At 44.6% G+C, this 24603-nt stretch overlaps 1 protein-coding gene across 1 annotated transcript in view; it reads right to left on the reverse strand.

Moving 5' to 3' along the window:
- The window catches only part of LOC118946012 (FERM and PDZ domain-containing protein 4-like), a 148478-nt gene that overhangs the window by 6913 nt on the left and 116962 nt on the right, over window positions 1-24603 (reverse strand). The window contains exons 3-6 of the mRNA XM_036969714.1: window positions 7451-7563; window positions 6824-6984; window positions 6408-6505; window positions 1344-1389 (exon numbers count right to left, since the gene is read on the reverse strand). Coding sequence (XP_036825609.1) covers window positions 1344-1389; window positions 6408-6505; window positions 6824-6984; window positions 7451-7491 — 346 coding nt within the window. The 5' untranslated portion in view covers window positions 7492-7563. The remainder of the gene's footprint in view (window positions 1-1343; window positions 1390-6407; window positions 6506-6823; window positions 6985-7450; window positions 7564-24603) is intronic.

Genomic DNA, 24603 nt, shown 5'->3' on the forward strand with positions numbered 1-24603 from the left:
TTTGATTTATAGCACCATACAGGTTCCATGTAGAACCTTGAACCAAGTAGAACCTAGAACCTCAAAAAAAACTTTTCATACAGCACCAAAAAGGGTTCAGCTATGGTCACAAGACAAATAACACCTATTTGTCACTGTATAGAACCATTTGTTTTTAGTGTGTTTGAAGAGTACTTACTGACAATCACACGACACACAGTAAAAATAGGGAGGGAGAGAATGAAGGAGAGAGAGAATGAAGGAGAGAGATAATGTGGGAAAGAGATAATGATGGAGAGAGAGAATGAGGGAGAGAGAATGAGAGAGAGAGATAATGAGAGATATTGAGAGAGCGAGAGGAGAGAGAGAATGAGGTTAGAGAGAATGAGGGAAAGAGAGAAGGACGGAGAGAGAGAATGAGAGAATGAGTGAGAGAGCGAATGAGAGAGAGAGAGAATAAGAGGGAGGCAGAGAGAGAGTGGGAGGCAGAGAAAGAGAGGGAGGCAGAGAGAGTGAGGGAGGCAGAGAGAGAGATGGAGAGCAGTGAGAGAGGGAGGCAGATAGAGAGGGAGAGCAGAGAGAGGGGGCAGAGAGAGAGTGGGCAGAGAGAGAGGGAGAGAGAAAGGGGGCAGAGAGAGAGGGAGGCAGAGAGAGGGAGAGAGAGGGGGCAGAGAGAGAGGGAGGCAGAGAGAGGGAGAGAGAGGGGGCAGAGAGTGAGGGAGGCAGAGAGAGAGGGGGCAGAGAGAGAAGGAGGCAGAGAGAGAGGGAGGCAGAGAGAGAGGGAGGCAGAAAGAGAGGGAGAGCAGAGAGAGACGGAGGCAGAGAGAGAGGGAGGCAGAGAGAGAGGGAGAGCAGAGAGAGACGGAGGCAGAGAGAGAGGGAGGAAGAGAGAGAGGGAGAGCAGAGAGAGAGAGGGAGAGCAGAGAGAGACGGAGGCAGAGAGAGAGGGAGGAAGAGAGAGAGGGAGAGCAGAGAGAGACGGAGGCAGAGAGAGAGGGAGAGCAGAGAGAGAGGGAGAGCAGAGAGAGACGGAGGCAGAGAGAGACGGAGGCAGCGAGAGAGGGAGAGCAGAGAGAGACGGAGAGCAGAGAGAGACGGAGGCAGAGAGAGAGGGAGGAAGAGAGAGAGGGAGAGCAGAGAGAGACGGAGGCAGAGAGAGAGGGAGGAAGAGAGAGAGGGGGCAGAGAGAGATGAGGCAGAGAGAGAGGGAGGCAGAAAGAGAGGGAGAGCAGAGAGAGACGGAGGCAGAGAGAGACGGAGGCAGAGAGAACAGGAGAAATGGAGGGATAAAGAGATAGAGATAGAGCTTGAGAATGTCAAGGAGACGATGAGAGAAACATTGAGGGGGAGCTGTGTATTGTTACCTGGTGAGGCTGCAGCACGGTGAGAACTATGGAGTCTTTGCAGCATCTATAGAGAGGACAGGCAGCAGACACGAGAGGAGAGAGCAGTGTGGAGTGGGTTAGGTAACACTAGAGCTGTGGCTTTGGAAGAAACGGTAGTGTTTTTACCTGCAAAACCTCCTCTCTGTTCTCTATGATTCAATGACTCATCTGTCTCATTGTGTTTCCATGGAACACGAGGCTTAGAGACAGACTATTTCCCCATGACTTTAGCCTTCAAACTCACAGAACTATTCCCGCTGTACTGCTGCTGCATTTAATGCAAATATTCTGCTCTTAATGTGTTGTGTGAGTTCACACATTGAATGAGCTAAGAACAACATTTCCTCCAAAGATTCGTCCTGTCTTAGACTCATATCAGGTGTAGGTTTTAGACTCACATCAGGTGTAGGTTCTAGACTCACATCAGGTGTAGGTTCTAGACTCACATCAGGTGTAAGTCCTAGACTCACATCAGGTGGCGGTCCTAGACTCACATCAGGTGTAGGTTCTAGACTCACATCAGGTGTAGGTCCTAGACTCACATCAGGTGTAGCTTATAGACTCACATCAGGTGTAGGTTATAGACTCACATCAGGTGTAGGTCATAGACTCACATCAGGTGTAGGTTCTAGACTCACATCAGGTGTATGTCCTAGACTCACATCAGGTGTAGGGTATAGACTCACATCAGGTGTAGGTTATAGACTCACATCAGGTGTAGGTTCTAGACTCACATCAGGTGTATGTCCAAGACTCACATCAGGTGTAGGTCCTATACTCACATCAGGTGTAGGTTCTAGACTCACAACAGGTGTAGGTTCTAGACTCACATCAGGAGTAGGTCCTAGACTCACATCAGGTGTAGGTTCTATACTCACATCAGGTGTAGGTCATAGACTCACATCAGGTGTAGGTTCAAGACTCACATCAGGTGTAGGTCCTAGACTCACATCAGGTGTAGGTAATAGACTCACATCAGGTGTAGGTTATAGACTCACATCAGGTGTAGGTTCTAGACTCACATCAGGTGTAGGTTCTAGACTCACATCAGGTGTAGGTCCTAGACTCACATCAGGTGGCGGTCCTAGACTCACATCAGGTGTATGTTCTAGACTCACATCAGGTGTATGTCCAAGACTCACATCAGGTGTAGGTTATAGACTCACATCAGGTGTAGGTTATAGACTCACATCAGGTGTAGGTTATAGACTCACATCAGGTGTAGGTCCTAGACTCACATCAGGTGTAGGTTATAGACTCACATCAGGTGTAGGTTATAGACTCACATCAGGTGTAGGTTATAGACTCACATCAGGTGTAGGTCCTAGACTCACATTAGGTGTAGGTTCTAGACCAGTGGTTCTTAACCTTGTTGGAGGTACTGAACCCCACCAGTTTCATATGCGCATTCACCGAACCCTTGAAAAAAAAAATCTAATTCAAAACATAGGTATATATTTGACTGGTGCACAAAATGAACCGTGCATCAACATCACTGTGTTCAAAGAACAAAATCATCAAAACATTTTCACACAAAAACAAAAACATAATAATGAATATTTACTGCAAATCAGTGTGACTTCTGCTGTTGCCTTTCAGAGACCAGTTCAGAAATGTGCGGCTTCACCTTGGCAAGTGCCACTCTCATGTCATTTTCGCAACAAAGTCTGTTCCTTTTCTTCGTTTTTATGTCCAGCATCCTCGAAAAGGATTGCTCGCAAAGATATGTTGTAACAAACGGTATGAAAATCTCCAGAGCTTTCTTAGCAATAACAGGGTACGTTACCATTTGTTGACACCAAAACGTTGAAAGCGTTGTTGTTCTGAAGAGTCGCTGTTGAACCTGGCTCTGCTAAATTTCAATGATTTCATCGAGGTATTCATCATTGACATCTGTTGTCTCAACACTAAACGTGAACGGCTGTCTCACCCATGCTGGACATGACTCTCTTGTAGGGAAGTATCCGTCGAGAGACTTTGCAAGCTCATCTAAGTGCGTGGCAATTGCTTGCTTCAGTTCCGCGGGTACAGAAATGTCTCCGATTCCAGATACATCTTCGATCTTACTTACACAGTCGTCCAGCAGGGGAAAGTTTGCGAAGTTATTGTTCTCTGTTCGTAGTTTCCATAACGGTAGCTTTTTTTGAAAAGCCTTCAGGTTTTCCTCCGCTTCGATGATGTTGACTCCACCGCCCTGCATATTTTGATTGAGATGATTGAGAGCTGCGAAGATATCGGCCATGTACGCTAAAATGAGAATGAACTCAGAATTTTTGAAGCAATCTGCATGACAATGTTGGTGCTCTTGCAAAAACAGGGCTAATTCCACACGCACGGCAAAAACACGATTCAGCACCTGTCCCCGGGATAACCACCTAACGTTAGAATGGTACAGAAGTACTTCGAATTCAGAGCCCATTTCTTTACACAGCTCACTGAAGACACTAGTTCGCACATAGTTAACGCATTCTACTACAATTTTTAATACTTCTGCCAGTTTTGGAGGCAAGGTTTTTGTTGCCAACGCATGCCTGTGCAGAATACAATGCGTAACAATGATGTGTGGTGCATCGGCTTTCACTAGCGCACCAAAACCAGACTTTCTTCCCAGCATCCCACGAAAGATTGTTGTCTTTGAAGAAGTCATCCACAAGTTTCTTCACATCGGCTGCCTTAGTTGTTGTTGTAAGAGGCTTACAAAATAAAAATCTTCCTTTATCACGGCGTCTTTCACATAGAGCACGAATACAGCAAGCTGGCTTAGATTCGAAACGTCTGTGGTCTCGTCGAGTTGAAGGCTGAATTTTACCGGGCTTGAAATCAGATCTGCAACTACTTGAGCCAAGATGTCTTTGCTCATGTCCTCTATTCTGTCGCCGATGGTGTCATTTGAAAGAGGAATTTGGGATTTGGGACTTAACTTCAGCCTCTTTTCCCAGCATGATATTCGCCATCTTCAACACAGCTGGTTTTATGAGTGTTTCACCAATGGTGTGTGGTTTGCCCTGCTTTGCGATCAGGTAAGCAACTTCGTACGATGCTGTGAGGATCGGTTTGTTGATGGGTACAAAGCCGAGAACAGGCAGAGTAGCCTTTTCATCGAATCTGGCTCTCTTCACCTTGAATTCAGCTAGCATTGTGTTCTTGTATTTTCCATCTCCATGCAGCTTAAGGAAGTGTTTTCTTAGTTTTGCCGGTGCTAGACTAGAATTGCTCAACTTGGCATTGCATATCATGCAGTTAGGACACTGACTCCCATCACTTTCCGTTATACATGTAAATCCATATTGTACATATTCGTCCGACCACTTTCCTTTTTTGCTTGACATAGTAAGTATGAAGGGATTAAAATATTAAGAAAGAAATCACAAGACGTACCATCACGACAGTCACAAGTCGACTACTGAGCGCACCAAATTCCCTGCAGCACAGATAGGCCAAGCGATGTAGCGTGATCACCTGCAGCCAATGATGGCCAAGCGGAGCGTGTCATCACGAATCATATGAATCGGATGTGTGTCTTGACCTCCGACCGAACCCCTGAGACTGACTCACCGAACCCCTGGGGTTCGATCGAACCCAGGTTAAGAACCACTGTTCTAGACTCACATCAGGTGTAGGTTATAGACTCACATCAGGTGTAGGTTATAGACTCACATCAGGTGTAGGTCCTAGACTCACATCAGGGTAGGTTCTAGACTCACATCAGGAGTAGGTCCTAGACTCACATCAGGTGTAGGTTCTATACTCACATCAGGTGTAGGTTATAGACTCACATCAGGTGTAGGTTCTATACTCACATCAGGTGTAGGTTATAGACTCACATCAGGTGTAGGTTCTAGACCCACATCAGGTGTAGGTCCTAAACCCACATCAGGTGTAGGTTATAGACTCACATCAGTTGTAGGTCCTAGACTCACATCAGGTGTAGATCCTAGACTCACATAATGTTTAGGTTCTAGACTCACATCAGGTGTAGGTCCTAGACTCACATCAGGGTAGGTTCTAGACTCACATCAGGAGTAGGTCCTAGACTCACATCAGGTGTAGGTTCTATACTCACATCAGGTGTAGGTCCTAAACCCACATCAGGTGTAGGTTATAGACTCACATCAGTTGTAGGTCATAGACTCACATCAGGTGTAGGTTCTAGACTCACATCAGGTGTAGGTTATAGACTCACATCAGTTGTAGGTCATAGACTCACATCAGGTGTAGGTTCTAGACTCACATCAGGTGTAGGTCCTAGACCCACATCAGGTGTAGGTTATAGACTCACATCAGGTGTAGGTCATAGACCCACATCAGGTGTAGGTCATAGACTCACATCGGGTGTAGGTTACAGACTCACATCAGGTGTAGGTCCTAGACTCACATCAGGTGTAGGTCATAGACTCACATCAGGTGTAGGTCCTAGACCCAGATCAGGTGTAGGTTCTAGACTCACATCAGGTGTAGGTTACAGACTCACATCAGGTGTAGGTCCTAGACTCACATCAGGTGTAGGTCCTAGACCCACATCAGGTGTAGGTTATAGACTCACATCAGGTGTAGGTTCTAGACTCACATCAGGTGTAGGTTCTAGACTCACATCGGGTGTAGGTTCTAGACTCACATCAGGTGTAGGTTCTAGACTCACATCAGGTGTAGGTCCTAGACTCACATCAGGTGTAGGTCATAGACTCACATCAGGTGTAGATCCTAGACCCACATCAGGTGTAGGTTACAGACTCACATCAGGTGTAGGTTATAGACTCACATCAGGTGTAGGTCATAGACTCACATCAGGTGTAGGTCATAGACCAACATCAGGTATAGGTTAAAGACTCACATCAGGTGTCGGTCATAGACTCACATCAGGTGTAGGTTATAGATGAACAACAACCTAGAGACACATAGCATTGGATTCTTCTCCTCCACTCATTCCTTACCCCCCCAACCCCTCGCTCTACCGTCCTCGCCAAACCAACCACCCCTCGACCTCCCCCATCCTCCCCCCTCCTTCCACCCTCCTCTGTGGTGATATAAAGGATGTTACCTTACAAGGTCTATGACTCTCTCCCGGGAAGCCTCGCTCACCACCTCCTCATTGATGGCCAGGATCTGGTCTCCAGGGAGAAGCTTGCCGATGGACGGGCCGTCTGGGACAGCACGCACACACACACGCACACACACACACACACACACACACACACACACACACACACACACACACACGCACACACGCACGCACGCACCCACGCACGCACGCACACACACGCGCACGCACGCACACACGCACACACGCACACACGCACACACGCACACACACACACACACACATGCAGAGGGACACTTAGTCTATGTGTAACAGACGGACATACAGTAGTAGACATCAAACTGAAAACACTCACATCGTCTCTCCATCTATCTCTCACTCTATCGGTCTCGCTCACACACACACACAGATCCCTGCCTACCTGCAGAGACAGAGCGTACGATGACTGGTCTCTGGCTGCCTGCTATGAATCCGAAGCCTTGGCTGGGGTGGCGCTGAATGCAGACCTGTCGAGCTGAAGCTGGGCCAGGAGTCAGGCTACCACTGTCCATACCATCCTGGCTCTCTTCTAACATCGCAGGGCTGCACCGGGAACACACACACACACACACACATACACATACACATACACATACACATACACATACACATACACATACACACATACACATACACATACACACACACACACACACACACACACACACACACACACACACACACACACACACACACACACACACACACACACACACACATATATATAGGGTGTACATGGGGTAGGAAATGTCCTATGTAATGTGTATATGGGGTAGGAAATGTCCTATGTAGGGTGTATATGGGGTAGTAAATGTCCTATGTAGGGTGTATATGGGGTAGGAAATGTCCTATGTAATGTGTATATGGGGTAGGAAATGTCCTATGTAGGGTGTATATGGGGTAGGAAATGTCCTATGTAGGGTGTATATGTGGTAGGAAATGTCCTATGAAATGTCCTATGAGAAATAATGTGTTTGTGTGCCCTACATAGGGAGGAAGTGTAGTGTACCTGTCACATGTGTTTGTGTGTCCATCCTGGACCTTGGCCATCCCCTGAGAGGAGGGAGGAGCATGGGGTGGGGTCTCACAGCATGGAGATCGCTCTGATTCTCAATCATTCACCTGAGAGGAGAGAGGATGGACGGAGAGGGAGAGTAGGGAGAGGGGGGGGGGGGGGGGGGGGGGGATGGGGAAAGAAGGATGAAGGGAGGAGGGATGGGGAAAGAAGGATGAAGGGAGGAGGGATGGGGGGGTAGGGCATTATATACGAGATGAAGGGGGGAGAAAGAAGTACAATTATAGATTGACTTAGGAGCGATCAGAACACTGATGCAAATTCCAACAGAGCCTTTAATATTTAATGCACTCTACATGCTGCAGAGTAATTACTGAGATGGTATAAGCCAGGGGTATTCAACTCTGACCCCACGAGGTCCAGAACCCGCTGCTTTTTTGTTCTACCTGATAATTCATTACATCCACCTGGTGACCCAGGTCTAAATCAGTGCCTGATTAGAGGGGAATCACCCACCTGGTGTCCCAGGTCTAAATCAGTGCCTGATTAGAGGGGAATCACCCACCTGGTGTCCCAGGTCTAAATCAGTGCCTGATTAGAGGGGAATCACCCACCTGGTGACCCAGGTCTAAATCAGTGCCTGATTAGAGGGGAATCACCCACCTGGTGTCCCAGGTCTAAATCAGTGCCTGATTAGAGGGGAATCACCCACCTGGTGTCCCAGGTCTAAATCAGTGCCTGATTAGAGGGGAATCACCCACCTGGTGTCCCAGGTCTAAATCAGTGCCTGATTAGAGGGGAATCACCCACCTGGTGTCCCAGGTCTAAATCAGTGCCTGATTAGAGGGGAATCACCCACCTGGTGTCCCAGGTCTAAATCAGTGCCTGATTAGAGGGGAATCACCCACCTGGTGTCCCAGGTCTAAATCAGTCCCTGACTAGAGGGGAACAATAAAAAAAAGCAGTGGAACTGGCTTGGAGGTCCAGAGTTCAGTTTGAGGGGTATAATCTAGGCTATTTGTTGTTATGAAACCATCATCCATTTTATTTCAAGCACAATTTGGAGTCCGGCCACAGAACAGCATGGCTTCTACACAGGGGCAAGAATGACTATTGTGAAGTTGAAAGATGCAATTTCACAGAACACACAAACGTTTGCCTGCGTCTCAAATGGCTCCCTATTCCCATAGGGCTCTGGTCAAAAGTAGTACACTACATTGGGAATAGGGTGCAATTAGAGACACAACCTCAGTCTCAGTCACAGTCTTCAAAACACACATCTCCAACACACTCAACATATTGTGTTGTAGTTTCTTCCAAAGCTACTGACTCCAGATATAAAAACCCAGGTGGTAACAGAAGAAGAAGAAGAGTGAAAGAGGATCTGGGGATCTGAACAGAGAGATGGAGTGTTTATGTACTGCAGGCCTTATTAAATATATCTCTCAGAAAGCAAAACACTTCAAATCTGCGTAAGGCAGGACATCTGACTGAACCTTGCATCTGATGGCTCTGGTGATGAAGAGGCAGCTGAAGTCAACAACAACAACAACAACAACAACAGTCAAAGACTGGGCTCATGTCAAACAACACATTCTCATTTTCAGATGCCTGCGTGGGAGTTAGCGGTAGAGGGAGGGAGATAGAAAGAGGGTACAGGGTTGGAGAGAGATAGAAAGAGGGTACAGAGATGGAGAGAGATAGAAAGAGGATACTGGGTTGGAGAGAGAAAGAAAGAGGATACAGAGATGGAGAGAGATAGAAAGAGGATACAGGGTTGGAGAGAGATAGAAAGAGGATACAGAGATGGAGAGAGATAGAAAGAGGACACAGAGATGGAGAGAGATAGAAAGAGGATACAAAGATGGAGAGAGGTAGAAAGAGGATACAGAGATGGAGAGATAGAAAGAGGGTACAGAGATGGAGAGAGATAGAAAGAGGATATAGAGATGGAGAGAGATAGAAAGAGGATACAGAGATGGAGAGAGATAGAAAGAGGATACAGAGATGGAGAGAGATAGAAAGAGGATACAGAGATGGAGAGAGATAGAAAGAGGATATACAGAGATGGAGAGAGATAGAAATAGGATACACAGAGATGGAGAGAGATAGAAAGAGGATACACAGAGATGGAGAGAGATAGAAAGAGGATACAGAGATGGAGAGAGATAGAAAGAGGATACACAGAGATGGAGAGAGATAGAAAGAGGATACAGAGATGGAGAGAGATAGAAAGAGGATACACAGAGATGGAGAGAGATAGAAAGAGGATACAGAGATGGAGAGAGATAGAAAGAGGACACAGAGATGGAGAGAGATAGAAAGAGGACACAGAGATGGAGAGAGGTAGAAAGAGGATACAGAGATGGAGAGAGATAGAAAGAGGATACAGATATGGAGAGAGAAAGAGGACACAGAGATGGAGAGAGGTAGAAAGAGAGCGGTATAGTGTTATTTTATCTCATTTTAGTGAGCTGCATATTCCGACAGTGTCTGCCTGAAGATGAGACACTGATTAGAATTTGAATGGGACATGTTGCATCAGGCGGACACAGAGAGAGAAATATATAACAGAGAGGGAGATAGAGACAGAAAGAGAGAGATAAGGAAAAGCTAATCGTTATTCAGATACTGTTGATCCATTATGCACACAGTGTCTGGTCTGTGGAGAGGCATTGATAAATACAGGGATGACAAGCCATCAATAACATGGGGCAAAGATGAGTCAATGGTTGATATTTATGTTCTGTCACATTTGTTTTTCCTGATAACGACAGAACGGCATTGGGAGAAAATGTCACCTCTCCAATCACAACAGAGCATTAATGGTCCCTGACTAATCTATGACAGGCGATCAATTGACGATTGATATTCGTTTCAATGATCTCTCATCAAGGGATAGACTCATTATAGCAGTTTGATAAGAATTAACTAAAGTGATTAAAGGATGTGTTCCAAATGACACCCTTTTCCCTTTATTGTGTCCTACTTTTATATGGGATGTGGTGGTATTTGGGAGGAAGACATAGCACAATATAAACCCAGCTAGCACATTTGTTTTTTTGTAAGTTGTGGGAACGTATGTTTTTGGTTTCACATTGGTTGTTGGAATGAAGCATACGTTTCCTGACCGGTAAAACAGAACTCTTTTTTTTTTTAAACGTTCTGAGAACAGAAGTGATCATTTAATTTGTTCTGGGAATATTTATTTTTAGGTTGCAGGGAGGTTCTGAGAACCTTTTACTACGCTCAAGTCCTGAAATTCCCACAGAAGAAGGTTGTTTCAACGTTCTTGGAACAATTTGAGAACATTCCCAATGTTCCTCCTAGAATATTACCAAAATTAAAACAAGGCAACAGTAAGCATGTCATCCCCCACAAATGACGCAGGTAACTAGACATTGTTTCCTGGGATGTTGTTTTCAGAAACTTGTGAAAACTCCTCATGAATAATGTGTATTGTTTATGGTAATTCAGGCTGAAGGATGAAGGTATTTAAATCTGAACTGTAGCATAGACTCTCTTTGATTCTATATATGAAGCATCATCAGGTGTTGCAAAACCTACTCATATTTTGTGATTACGCATTTATGACTAAGTAACCTATAGCAGTCACAATGTAATTGTTCTCTCTCTCTCTCTCTCTCTCTCTCTCTCTCTGCACCCTGCCACTTCACATAGATCTTTCTCCCTCCCTCGCTCCCTCCCTCCCCTTTTCTCTGCTCGCTTTTCACTGTCGTTAGGGAAGGACACCCATTCTGTTGTGCCATCATGGAGCCTCCTAGGAATTGATTATTCCTCAGTGGTCTGTGCCAGCTGGGTACCATTATGTATGTCAATGGCTTCTCAGCACCACCCTGCCAGGGCTGGGTACCATTATGCATGTCATATCTTCTCCACACCACCCTGCCAGGGCTGGGTACCATTATGCATGTCATATCTTCTCCACACCACCCTGCCAGGGCTGGGTACCATTATGCATGTCATATCTTCTCCACACCACCCTGCCAGGGCTGGGTACCATTATGCATGTCATATCTTCTCCACACCACCCTGCCAGGGCTGGGTACCATTATGCATGTCATATCTTCTCCACACCACCCTGCCAGGGCTGGGTACCATTATGCATGTCATATCTTCTCCACACCACCCTGCCAGGGCTGGGTACCATTATGCATGTCAATGGCTTCTCCACACCACCCTGCCAGGGCTGGGTACCATTATGCATGTCATATCTTCTCAGCACCACCCTGCCAGGGCTGGGTACCATTATGCATGTCATATATTCTCCACACCACCCTGCCAGGGCTGGGTACCATTATGCATGTCTAATCTTCTCAGCACCACAACCTCAGCCCATCCCTGCCAAGAGAGGGGGCAGGATTTGTGTACTGACCAAGGAGTTAGCATAAATATCCCTGCTAAGGAGAGGGAGCCAACACTTAACCTCGTCAAACACAGACATTACTCACTGGGGCCAGAGCCTGGAATCCAGTGGCCATTACCCCATAGTCAAGAACCCAGATCTTGGAACCCGTAATCTATTCTAGAACCTATAGAACAGGAGCCCAGAGAGTGTCACACAGACAATATGTCCGTCCTATATCTATGGTGTAACTTACGGTAAAATAATTCTAGGGGTTGCACAATTTAGGTTGAACAATTCCGGATTTCCTACCAATTTCCCTCTGATTCCCGGGAATCCTCCAACCCGGATTTCTGGAAAACCTGAACATTTTGCAATGATAAGACAGCCTGCGCACATTGAAGAACCTCTGAGGTCTGCAGGCCAGCTAAAGAAGATCTCTGGTGTTCAGCAGACCAGCTAAAGAATATCTCTGGTGTTCAGCAGACCAGCTAAAGAAGATATCTGGTGTTCAGCAGACCAGCTAAAGAAGATATCTGGTGTTCAGCAGACCAGCTAAAGAAGATATCTGGTGTTCAGCAGACCAGCTAAAAAAGATATCTGGTGTTCAGCAGACCAGCTAAATAAGATCTCTGGTGTTCGGCAGACCAGCTAAAGAAGATCTCTGGTGTTCATCAGAACAGCTAAATAAGATCTCTGGTGTTCAGCAGACCAGCTAAAGAAGATCACTGGTGTTCGGCAGACCAGCTAAATAAGATCTCTGGTGTTCGGCAGACCAGCTAAAGAAGATCTCTGGTGTTCAGCAGACCAGCTAAATAAGATCTCTGGTGTTTGGCAGACCAGCTAAATAAGATCTCTGGTGTTCAGCAGACCAGCTAAAGAAGATCTCTGGTGTTCTGCAGGCCAGCAAAATAAGATCTCTGGTGTTTGGCAGACCAGCTAAAGAAGATCTCTGGTGTTCAGCAGACCAGCTAAATAAGATCTCTGGTGTTCAGCAGACCAGCTAAAGAAGATCTCTGGTGTTTGGCAGACCAGCTAAAGAAGATGTCTGGTGTTCAGCAGACCAGCTAAATACGATCTCTGGTGTTCAGCAGACCAGCTAAATAAGATCTCTGGTGTTTGGCACACCAGCTAAAGAAGATCTCTGGTGTTCAGCAGACCAGCTAAAGAAGATCTCTGGTGTTCAGCAAACCAGCTAAAGAAGATCTCTGGTGTTTGGCAGACCAGCTAAAGAAGATCTCTGGTGTTCAGGAGACCAGCTAAAGAAGATCTCTGGTGTTCAGCAGACCAGCTAAATACGATCTCTGGTGTTCAGCAGACCAGCTAAATAAGATCTCTGGTGTTTGGCAGACCAGCTAAATAAGTTTTCTGAAGTTCAATGCTTCTGTGTTCTGAATGAGTGAACCCAATCCTTTCCCTTCACAGTTTGATTGACAAATTAGTTGACAAATGGATGTCTTAGTTACAAGTCACAGCTGGCAGCCACTGAGCTGGAGTCAGCCCAGGGTTCACTGAGTGTAAACAAAACTTTTTAGGTTATTTTCTGTTCAATACCTCATTATACAACCACTGTGTTCAGTGTTCAATACCTCATGCTACGGCCACTGTTCAGTGTTCAATTCCTCATGCTACGGCCACTGTTCAGTGTTCAATTCCTCATGCTACGGCCACTGTTCAGTGTTCAATACCTCATGCTACGGCCACTGTTCAGTGTTCAATTCCTCATGCTACGGCCACTGTTCAGTGTTCAATTCCTCATGCTACGGCCACTGTTCAGTGTTCAATTCCTCATGCTACGGCCACTGTTCAGTGTTCAATTCCTCATGCTACGGCCACTGTTCAGTGTTCAATTCCTCATGCTACGGCCACTGTTCAGTGTTCAATTCCTCATGCTACGGCCACTGTTCAGTGTTCAATTCCTCATGCTACGGCCACTGTTCAGTGTTCAATTCCTCATGCTACGGCCACTGTTCAGTGTTCAATTCCTCATGCTACGGCCACTGTTCAGTGTTCAATTCCTCATGCTACGGCCACTGTTCAGTGTTCAATTCCTCATGCATGGCCACTGTTCAGTGTTCAATACCTCATGCTACAACCACTATGTTCAGTGTTCAATACCTCATGCTACAACCACTATGTTCAGTGTTCAATACCTCATGCTACAACCACTATGTTCAGTGTTCAATTCCTCATGCTACGGCCACTCTGTTCACTGTTACTTGACTTATGCAACGTAATCCTAGGAGTAAAGGATCAAGGCTACTGCTGCGAGGAAAAGACAGGAGAGGAAAGATTCAAAGATAGAGACAGGGAGAGACCGACAAAGAGGGGGGGGGGGAGACAGACAAAGACAGGAGAGGATAGTGAAAGATTCAAAGATAGAGACAGGGAGAGACCGACAAAGAGGGGGGGGGGGAGACAGACAAAGACAGGAGAGGATAGTGAAAGATTCAAAGATAGAGACAGGGAGAGACCGACAAAGAGGGGGGGGGGGGAGACAGAGAGTGAGAGGGAGAGAGAGTGAAAGAGAGAGACAGACAAAGAGAGGGAGAGAGAGTGAAAGAGAGAGGCAGACAGGCAGGCAGCCTTGAGGACACAGAAGCTTTCCAGATAAACAACAATCCAGTAACAGCGGCCTTTAATGAGCGAGGAGGCCCAGGAATTCTGTCAAGAACCACCTCGCCAAGGGCATCGACAAGCATGGCCATTTCCATGGTTACCACAGCGCTGGCACGACAGTGGGGGATGATGATAATAATAATAATAATAATAATATTTGGGGCTACTTATATTTGTCCTATTAAACAAGTGTGTAATGAAAATGTGTTTCTTGCTTATCCTAACTTCCTCTGAGACACCACTAGGGAGTGGGGTCACCATTGTACAGCGCCCTGGAGCTATTAGGGTTAAGTGTATTGCTCAAGGGCACCGCAACAGATTTATCACCTTGTCGGCTCCGGATATCTCCCACCACAATGATTATGGTGATGGTGATAAGGAGTGATGATGGTGATGAGGCGACAGCTTGGTTAGGTTACAGACGACTGCCTTCACTTGGCTGCCTCACAGACAGTCCCCCTACAGCCAGTGTGGCCAGATGCTCAAACATTCCCGAGCACCAGGCACAGACCGAACCAATCCATTCTGCCCTTGTACCCAGGCAGGCTGTGGTGGTTCTTCAGGGGGTGGCTAGCCCTTCTGTGGGGAGGCCGGGAGACTGGGAGATGGAGGATAAATTTACCATCTATGACCTTTTACATTTAATACACTCTGGAATATAACATCTGTACACTTGGCAATGGTACAACTACAGATGTCGGATCTTAATTTGACACGTTTTGTTACAGGAGGAAAATAATCCTGCAGCAGGAGGATTTGAATAGCTGAAGAAATATGTAGCAAGCAACAATAGATGCTATGCTAACTGATATAGAAAGCAACAATAGATGCTATGCTAACTGATATGTAAAGCAACAATAGATGCTATTCTAAATGATATGTAAAGCAACAATAGATGCTATGCTAACTGATATAGAAAGCAACAATAGATGCTTTGCTAAATGATATGTAAAGCAACAATATATGCTATGCTGTGATATGTAAAGCAACAACAGATGCTATGCTAACTGCTATGTAAAGCAACAATAGATGCTATGCTAACTGATATATAAAGGAACAATAGATGCTACACTAACTGATATATAAAGGAACAATAGATGCTATGCTAACTGATATACAAAGGAACAATAGATGCTATGATAACTGATATAGAAAGGAACAATAGATGCTATGCTAACTGATATAGAAAGGAACAATAGATGCTATGATAACTGATATACAAAGGAACAATATATGCTATGCTAACTGATATAGAAAGGAACAATATAAACTATGCTAACTGATATACAAAGGAACAATAGATGCTATGCTAACTGATATATAAATGAACAATAGATGCTATGATAACTGATATAGAAAGGAACAATAGATGCTATGATAACTGATATACAAAGGAACAATAGATGCTATGTTAACTGATATAGAAAGGAACAATAGATGCTATGCTAACTGATATACAAAGGAACAATATATGCTATGCTAACTGATATAGAAAGGAACAATAGATGCTATGCTAACTGATTTCACCATTGAAAGAGAAAACAAGCATAGAAATAGAAAATAAACCCCATATGCTGAGATTCAGGTCTGACATTTTGAGGTGGAAATTAAACTTCAGAGGACTTTTAAGCCTTGAATTCTTTCCAAGTTTGCCGTTTCACTTTTGATTAACACAGTGATTGAGTGGAGGAGTTCCACCATCAGATCGTTAATTTCTCAATTAATTTAGATAGCCTATAGCCCAGTGGTGGAGTGGTGCCTGGAGAAGTGGGTATACCAAACGGCCCGCCTGCCAAAGGAAAAGCTCCCTGTGTGAAAAACAGTGACATAAATTCTGCATGACCTAAAATGATGAATCCCATACTGGCCCAAGCTCTACTGTGCAAGTAGGCTAATAGTGGGCCTACTATTGAAGGTTGAGACACTTCAGCACTGCAATGTAGTGGCTTAGACCGCTGCACCACTCGGGAGGCCCCCCAGTAGACCACTTTTGAGGTCTGAGAAAAACATTTGAGTGTATTTATACTTCAATTCATACTTCAATTTATACTTCAAATCACTCTTGTTTGGTTAGTGGTGTTTCTGTAACAATTGAGATGGAGTTTGCAAAACAAACGGCCATTGGATTGATGCAAATAATTATGATATCATTCTGCCAGGTAAGCAGGCTACTTTGTTGCTAGTTAACATTTAATTGAGAATGTTTTTGGGAAAGCCTTTCCATCTACCAGACGATGGTTCGGCCTACCAGACGATGGTTCGGCCTATCAGACGATGGTTCGGCCTACCAGACGATGGTTCGGCCTACCAGACGATGGTTCGGCCTACCAGACGATGGTTCGGCCTATCAGACGATGGTTCGGCCTACCAGACGATGGTTCGGCCTATCAGACGATGGTTCGGCCTATCAGACGATGCTTCGGCCTACCAGACGATGGTTCGGCCTACCAGACGATGGTTCGGCCTATCAGACGATGGTTCGGCCTATCAGACGATGGTTCGGCCTACCAGACGATGGTTCGGCCTACCAGACGATGGTTCGGCCTACCAGACGATGGTTCGGCCTACCAGACGATGGTTCGGCCTACCAGACAATGGTTCGGCCTACCAGACGATGGTTCGGCCTATCAGACCTACCATCAGCATCGCTATATTTTTCCTGTCCTTTAATTGTTTTAAACTGGACGTTTGACTTCATATTAGACGCATGTCTTATTTTGATTCAAAGTAGCCTATAGCCAAAATCCTACCAGAGACATTTTGAAGCAATTATTTAATAAAGAGTTCCTCAAGTGTGTTCTCCTGTTCTATTCGTTTTCTTTCAACTTTATTTCATTGTCTAGCAGCCAAAGGCATTATCCTAGCGATATTAGACACTATGATAGTTGTTGCATTTAACAATCAACCCCTATTTCAAAAATGTTTACGGATATTTCCATCTCAATCAGCTGTGTTGTGACAAGGTAGGGGTGGTATACAGAAGATAGCCCTATTTGGTGAAAGACCAAGTCCATATTATGGCAAGAACAGCTCAAATAAGCAAAGAGAAATGACAGTCCATCATTACTTTAAGACAATGAAGGTCAGTCAATCCGGAAAATTTCAAGAACTTTGTACATTTCTTCAAGTGCAGCTGCAAAAACCATCAAGTGCTATGATGAAACTGGCTCTCATGAGGACCGCCACAGAAAAGGAAGACCCAGAGTTACCTCTGCTGCAGGATAATTTCATTAGAGTTACCAGCCTCAGAAATTGCAGCCCAAATAAATTATTCACAGAGTTCAAGTAACAGACACATCTCAACATCAACTGTTCAAAGGAGACTGTGTGAATCAGGCCTTCATGGTAAAATAGCAATACGCCATCCCATCTGGTTTGCACTTAGTGGGATTATCATTTGTTTTTCAACAGGACAATGACCCAACACACCTCCAGGCTGTGTAAGGGCTATTTGACCATGAAGGAGAGTGATGGAGTGCTGCATCAGATGACCTGGCCTCCACAATCACCGGACCTCAACCCAATTGAGATGGTTTGGGATGAGTTGGACCGCAGAGTGAAAGAAACCAGCCAACAAGTGCTCAGCATATGTGGGAACTCCTTCAAGACTGTTGGAAAATCATTCTACAAGAAGCTGGTTGAGAGAATGCCAAGAGTGTGCAAAGCTGTCATCAAGGCAAAGTAAAAATAAAAATAATAAAATAAAGAAAAGGTGTGTCCAAACTTTTGACTGGTACTGTATACTGGTACTGTATACTGGTACTGTACACTGGTACTGTATACTGGTACTGTACACTGGTACTGTATACTGGTACTGTATACTGGTACTGTATACTGGTACTGTACACTGGTACTGTATACTGGTACTGTATACTGGTACTGTATACTGGTACTGTACACTGGTACTGTATACTGGTACTGTACACTGGTACTGTATACTGGTACTGTACACTGGTACTGTATACTGGTACTGTATACTGGTACTGTACACTGGTACTGTATACTGGTACTGTATACTGGTACTGTACACTGGTACTGTATACTGGTACTGTACACTGGTACTGTATACTGGTACTGTACACTGGTACTGTATACTGGTACTGTATACTGGTACTGTATACTGGTACTGTACACTGGTACTGTATACTGGTACTGTATACTGGTACTGTACACTGGTACTGTACACTGGTACTGTATACTGGTACTGTATACTGGTACTGTACACTGGTACTGTATACTGGTACTGTACACTGGTACTGTATACTGGTACTGTATACTGGTACTGTACACTGGTACTGTATACTGGTACTGTATACTGGTACTGTATACTGGTACTGTATACTGGTACTGTACACTGGTACTGTATACTGGTACTGTATACTGGTACTGTATACTGGTACTGTACACTGGTACTGTATACTGGTACTGTATACTGGTACTGTACACTGGTACTGTATACTGGTACTGTACACTGGTACTGTATACTGGTACTGTATACTGGTACTGTATACTGCTACTGTATACTGGTACTGTATACTGGTACTGTATACTGGTACTGTACACTGGTACTGTATACTGGTACTGTATACTGGTACTGTACACTGGTACTGTATACTGGTACTGTATACTGGTACTGTATACTGGTACTGTACACTGGTACTGTATACTGGTACTGTATACTGGTACTGTACATGTATTATACATTGTATAATAATGGTGAAGATATCAAAACTATGTAATAACACACATGGAATCATGTAGTAACCCAAAAAGTGTTAAACAAATCAAAATACATTTTAGATTCTTCAAAGTAGCCACCCTTTGCCGTTATGACAGCTTTGCACACTCTTGGCATTCTCTCAACCAGCTTCTTGTAGAATGATTTTCCAACAAAGGCCTGATTGGTGGAGTGCTGCAGAGATCGTTGTACTTCTGGAACATTCTCCCATCTCTACAGAGGAACACTTGAGCTCTGTCAGAGTGACCACTTGGTTCTTGATTGCTCAGTTTGGCCAGGCGGCCAGCTCTAGGAAGAGTCTTGGTTGTTCTAAACGTCTTCCATTTAAGAATGATGGAGGTCACTGTGTTCTTGGGGACCTTTAATGGTGCATATTGTTTTTGGTACCTTTCCCCAGATCTGTGTCTCGACACAATCCTGTCTCGGAGCTCTACAGACAATTCCTTTGACCTCACGGCTTGGTTTTTGCTCTGTGATGTCAATTGTGGGACCTTATATAGATTAGACAGGTGTGTGCCTTTCCAAATCATGCCAATCAATTGAATTTACCACAGGTGGACCACAAGCTGTAGAAACATCTCAAGGATGATCAATGGAAACAGGATACACCTGAGCTCAAGTTCGAGTCTCATTTCAAAGGATCTGAATACTTATGTAAATGCGATATTTCAGTTTTACATTTTTTTTTATACAATCCCACAAATTTATACAAACCTGTTTTCACTTTGTCATTATGGGGTATTGTGATGTCATAGGGTATTGTGATGTCATTATGGGGTATTGTGATGTCATAGGGTATTGTGATGTCATTATGGGGTATTGTGTGTAGATTGGTGATTAAAACATGTATTCAATCCATTTGAACGTAAGGCTGTAATGTAACAAAATGTGGAAAAAGGGAAGGGGTCTGAATACTTGCATGCCATAGTGTATGTCTATCTTTACTTATTATGCTATATAACACAACAGTTGTTGATGTGTATTGATGCATTTCAGATACATTTTTGTACATCTGTACATTTTTACCCTTATTTTAGCAGGTAAGTTGACTGAGAACACGTTCTCATTTACAGCGACGACCTGGGGAATAGCTACAGTGGAGAGGAGGGGGGATGAATGAGCCAATTGGAAGCTGGGGATGATTAGGTAAATCAGATTTTAGTTTCTTCCGTCCTAATTTGTGGAACAATCTTCAAAATGTTCTTAAATTTGATGTTTAATGGCAATTCAGAAAGCTGATAGAGGACTTCATTGCATTTTGTATTCATATTGATGGGGTTAACTCCCCTACTCTAACGATTAGTGACCACAGAGAGTCAGGACACCGGGGTTAACTCCCCTACTCTAACGATTAGTGACCACAGAGAGTCAGGACACCGGGGTTAACTCCCCTACTCTAACGATTAGTGACCACAGAGAGTCAGGACACCGGGGTTAACTCCCCTACTCTAACGATTAGTGACCACAGAGAGTCAGGACACCCGTTTAACGTCCCATCCGAAAGACAGCACCCTACACCCTACACAGGGCAATGACCCCAATCACCGACCTGGGATCTTTTTTTAAACTAGTGAAAAGAGTGCATCCTACTGGTTCTCCAACACCCCTTCCAGCAGCATCTGGTCTCCCATCCAGGGACGACCATGCTTAGCTTCAGTGACAAGCGAGCAGTGTGATGCAGGGTGGTATGCTGCTGGCATAGGACTGCAGTAATCAGACCTATAGTAACAGTAGGGCAGTTATTAATATTCTTTCTGGTGCTTTAAGCATTTGAGCGACAGAGAGAGAGAGAGGGATTTTTACAGCAGGTATCTGTCCGAATAACATGACTTCCCCCGCATTGGGGCGGCAGGTAGCCTAGTGGTTAGAGCATTGGACTTATAACTGAAAGGTTGCAAGATCAAATCCCCAAGCTGACAAAGTGAAAAACCTGTTGTTCTGCCTCTGAACAAGGGAATTAACCCACTGTTCCTAGGCCGTCACTGAAAATAAGAATTTGTTCTTAACTGACTTGCCTAGTAAAATAAAGGTAATTAAAATACAAATTGAGAGAAAGAGATCTGCAGGTTTTCAGTGAACATACCTAAATCACAAGGATCTTTTTAATTTCCTGATGCACAGGATAAAATGTTGCGACTAAAGAGGTGATCAAATTAAGCTCCAACATCTGTGTAGCTGTACCATTGTCCATAACACATAGAGAATGAATGACCATTTAGCTGTACCATTGTCCATAACACATATAGAATGAATGACCATTTAGCTGTAAGGAAGTGCAATATAGAGTATATAAATGAAAAATAAAAATAAAATATAAACGGCTTGATCAATAATGTAATTAGTACAGGACGGTTGATGATGTGTTTTAATTGGGTTATCTGTGATATAGGATTTTATTCAATATCAACTAGTGTCTTGGTAACATTCTACACAGAAATAAATCCATTAAGAGTATGGAGTTAAGGCTATGCCTGTGTCCCAAATGCCACTAAATTCCCTATTTAGTTCACTATGTTTGACCACGGTCCACAGGGTTCTGGTCAAAAGGCTGCCAACATTTAGCCTCAAATTGAGTAAATCCTTAAATCTGCATAAATCCTGTTAGCCTCATGAAAGAAGACCCAGTAATCTCCTGTGAGATGAGGCTTCCCAGACAAACAGACAGATTCCCCCCCCGTCTGACGTCCAACTCCTCTCTCTCTCTCTCTCTCACACACACACACACACACACACACACACACACACACACACACACACACACACACACACACACACACACACACACACACACACACACACACACACACACACACACACACACACACACACAGAGTATGCAGTATATTGTAGCCACCTCCTGTCCTTCATTTATTTTCAATTGTAAGAGATGATAAACTCTGCACTAAATATTAATATTGTTTATCTGCCTGGAGAAGGCTAGAGAGCTTTGTGAACTGCTGTGATAGATAGACTTAGAGAGAGAGAGAGAGAATCAAGTGATCCTATCTACTGGGGCCTGACTTACCTAATACTTGTTGCCTATTCCAAAGGGCTGGTTGAGGCAGGCCCATTGAAAGCCTGCAGGATTCAAGCACCATTCATATAATTCCGATTGGAACGGAACTGATGATAAATGTTATATTGTGTGTTCTAATCTAACAGGGCTTATCTGTTCAATATTGATGCAAACCTTTCACTATAAAAGGAATTCGCTTTGCTCACACAGTGGGCCTTCCAACTCCGTATTCATGAAATCTCTCATTTTCCTTCTCGACTTACATTTCTCTATCTCTTTCTCTTTTTCACCACTCTCTCCCCATCTCTTTTCCTGCATGTCCATCACTTTACCAGTCTCTCTCTCTCTCTCTCTCTCTCTCTCTCTCTCTCTCTCTCTCTCTCTCTCTCTCTCTCTCTCTCTCTCTCTCTCTCTCTCTCTCTCTCTCTCTCTCTCACTTTCTCTTCATCCCACTATTCCTTGAGCTGTGACCGACACTTTAACGAACTAGACTCAGAATCCATCTCAGGGAGGTGTACTTGACATCCTCAGAGAGAGAGGGGGAGAAAAAGGGAGAGGGAGAGGGAGAAAAAGAGTGAGAGAGAGGGAATAGGAGAACGAGAGGGAGAACAAGAGAGAGAGAGGGGGAAAAGGAGAGAGAGAGAGGGAGTAGGAGAGAGAGGGGGGAAGAGGAGAGAGAGAGGGAGAAAAAGAGATAGAGAGGGAGAAAAGAGAGAGAGGGGGGGAAGAGGAGAGAGAGGGGAAGAGGAGAGAGAGAGGGAGAAAAAGAGAGAAAGGGTGCAAAGAGGAGAGAGAGAGGGAGAAAAAAGAGAGAGGGAGAAAAAGAGAGAGAGAGGGAGACAAAGAGAGAGAGAGCGAGAAAAAGAGAGGGGGGGAAGAGGTGAGCGAGAGGGAGAAAAAGAGAGAGGGGGGAAGAGAGAGGGGGGAAGATGAGAGAGAGAGGGAGAAAAAGAGAGAGGGGGAAGAGAGAGGGGGAAGATGAGAGAGAGAGGGAGGAAAAGAGAGAGAGGGAGAAAAAGAGAGAGGGGGGAGGAAAGAGAGAGGGGGGAGAGAGAGAGGGAGAAAAAGAGAGAGAGCGGGGAAGTGCGAGATGAAGAGAAAGATATAGGCAGATACAGAAAGACAAAGATGGACAGATACAGAGAGCTGTATTTGTTGTTACTGTCTAATGAGGTAAAGACAGAGAGAGCTGTATTTGTTCATACTGTCTAATGAGGTAAAGACACAGAGAGCTGTATTTGTTGATACTGTCTAATGGGGTAAAGACAGAGAGAGCTGTATTTGTTGATACTGTCTAATGGGGTAAAGATACAGAGAGCTGTATTCGTTGATAATGTCTAATGAGGTAAAGACAGAGAGAGCTGTATTTGTCCATACTGTATAATGAGGTAAAGACAGAGAGCGCTGTATTTGTTCATACTGTATAATGAGGTAAAGACAGAGAGAGCTGTATTTGTCCATACTGTATAATGAGGTAAAGACACAGAAAGCTGTATTTGTTGACACTGTCTAATGGGGTAAAGACACAGAGAGCTGTATTTGTTGATTTTTTGTCTAATGAGGTAAAGATACAGAACTAAAGATCTCTCTCTCTCTCTCTCTCTCTCTCTCTCTCTTTGTATCTCTCTCTCTCTCTTTATCTCTCTCTCTCTGCTCCAGCTTCTCTATCCCAGGCCTGCCTGCCGTCCTGGTCTACTCTACCCAGTTAGACCTCATTCTCCTCTCCACACAAGTGGCTCCCCCACCAGGTCCAGATGGCATCCATTCAGGAAGTACCGTTGAGTGGTTCCTGACTTTTGCTTTCTGAACATGTTGCTCTACCTCTACTGGCGGCCTGAAAATGGATCATGCCAGCGGGCAGAGGTGACAGGCCCACAGCGAGTGATTGATATAGCAGTGAACAAGTAAGACCTTTCTGGTTGTAAATTGAGTTTGGAAAATGCCAGTGAATGTTTAGAGAGTGAGAGGTGGTGGCAGAAACGTTTTGTTAGCAGTTCCCTTTCCTTCTGTTTCGTCTCCCAGAACAATTATTACACATCTGTTTCCAAAATGGCACCCTATTCCCTATATAATACACAGGGCTCTGGTCAGAAGTAGTGTACTATATAGGGTATAGGGTTCCATTTCAGATGCAACCACGGTGTCCTCATTTGCTCTGTGCAATCTCATGCTGCTGAGAATAAACACGTTGGCTGTGCTAATTACCTTGTGGATCAGTAAGTAATGGCGAGGGAGCCGGGCCTAGACCCCACTGAGATCCAGCTAGTTCTGGCTGTGACGTTCACACACCTGTTACAGTTCAATTACGGGAACGATCAGCCATAAAGTCATTATCCTGTCTCTCAGAGTGACTACAATAGACTTCCCAGAAACAGTGGCCAAACGGCTACGCGTCTATGTGTGTATGT

The sequence above is a fragment of the Oncorhynchus mykiss genome, chromosome 31, assembly GCF_013265735.2.
Source record: "Oncorhynchus mykiss isolate Arlee chromosome 31, USDA_OmykA_1.1, whole genome shotgun sequence".
Lineage (NCBI taxonomy): Eukaryota > Metazoa > Chordata > Actinopteri > Salmoniformes > Salmonidae > Oncorhynchus > Oncorhynchus mykiss.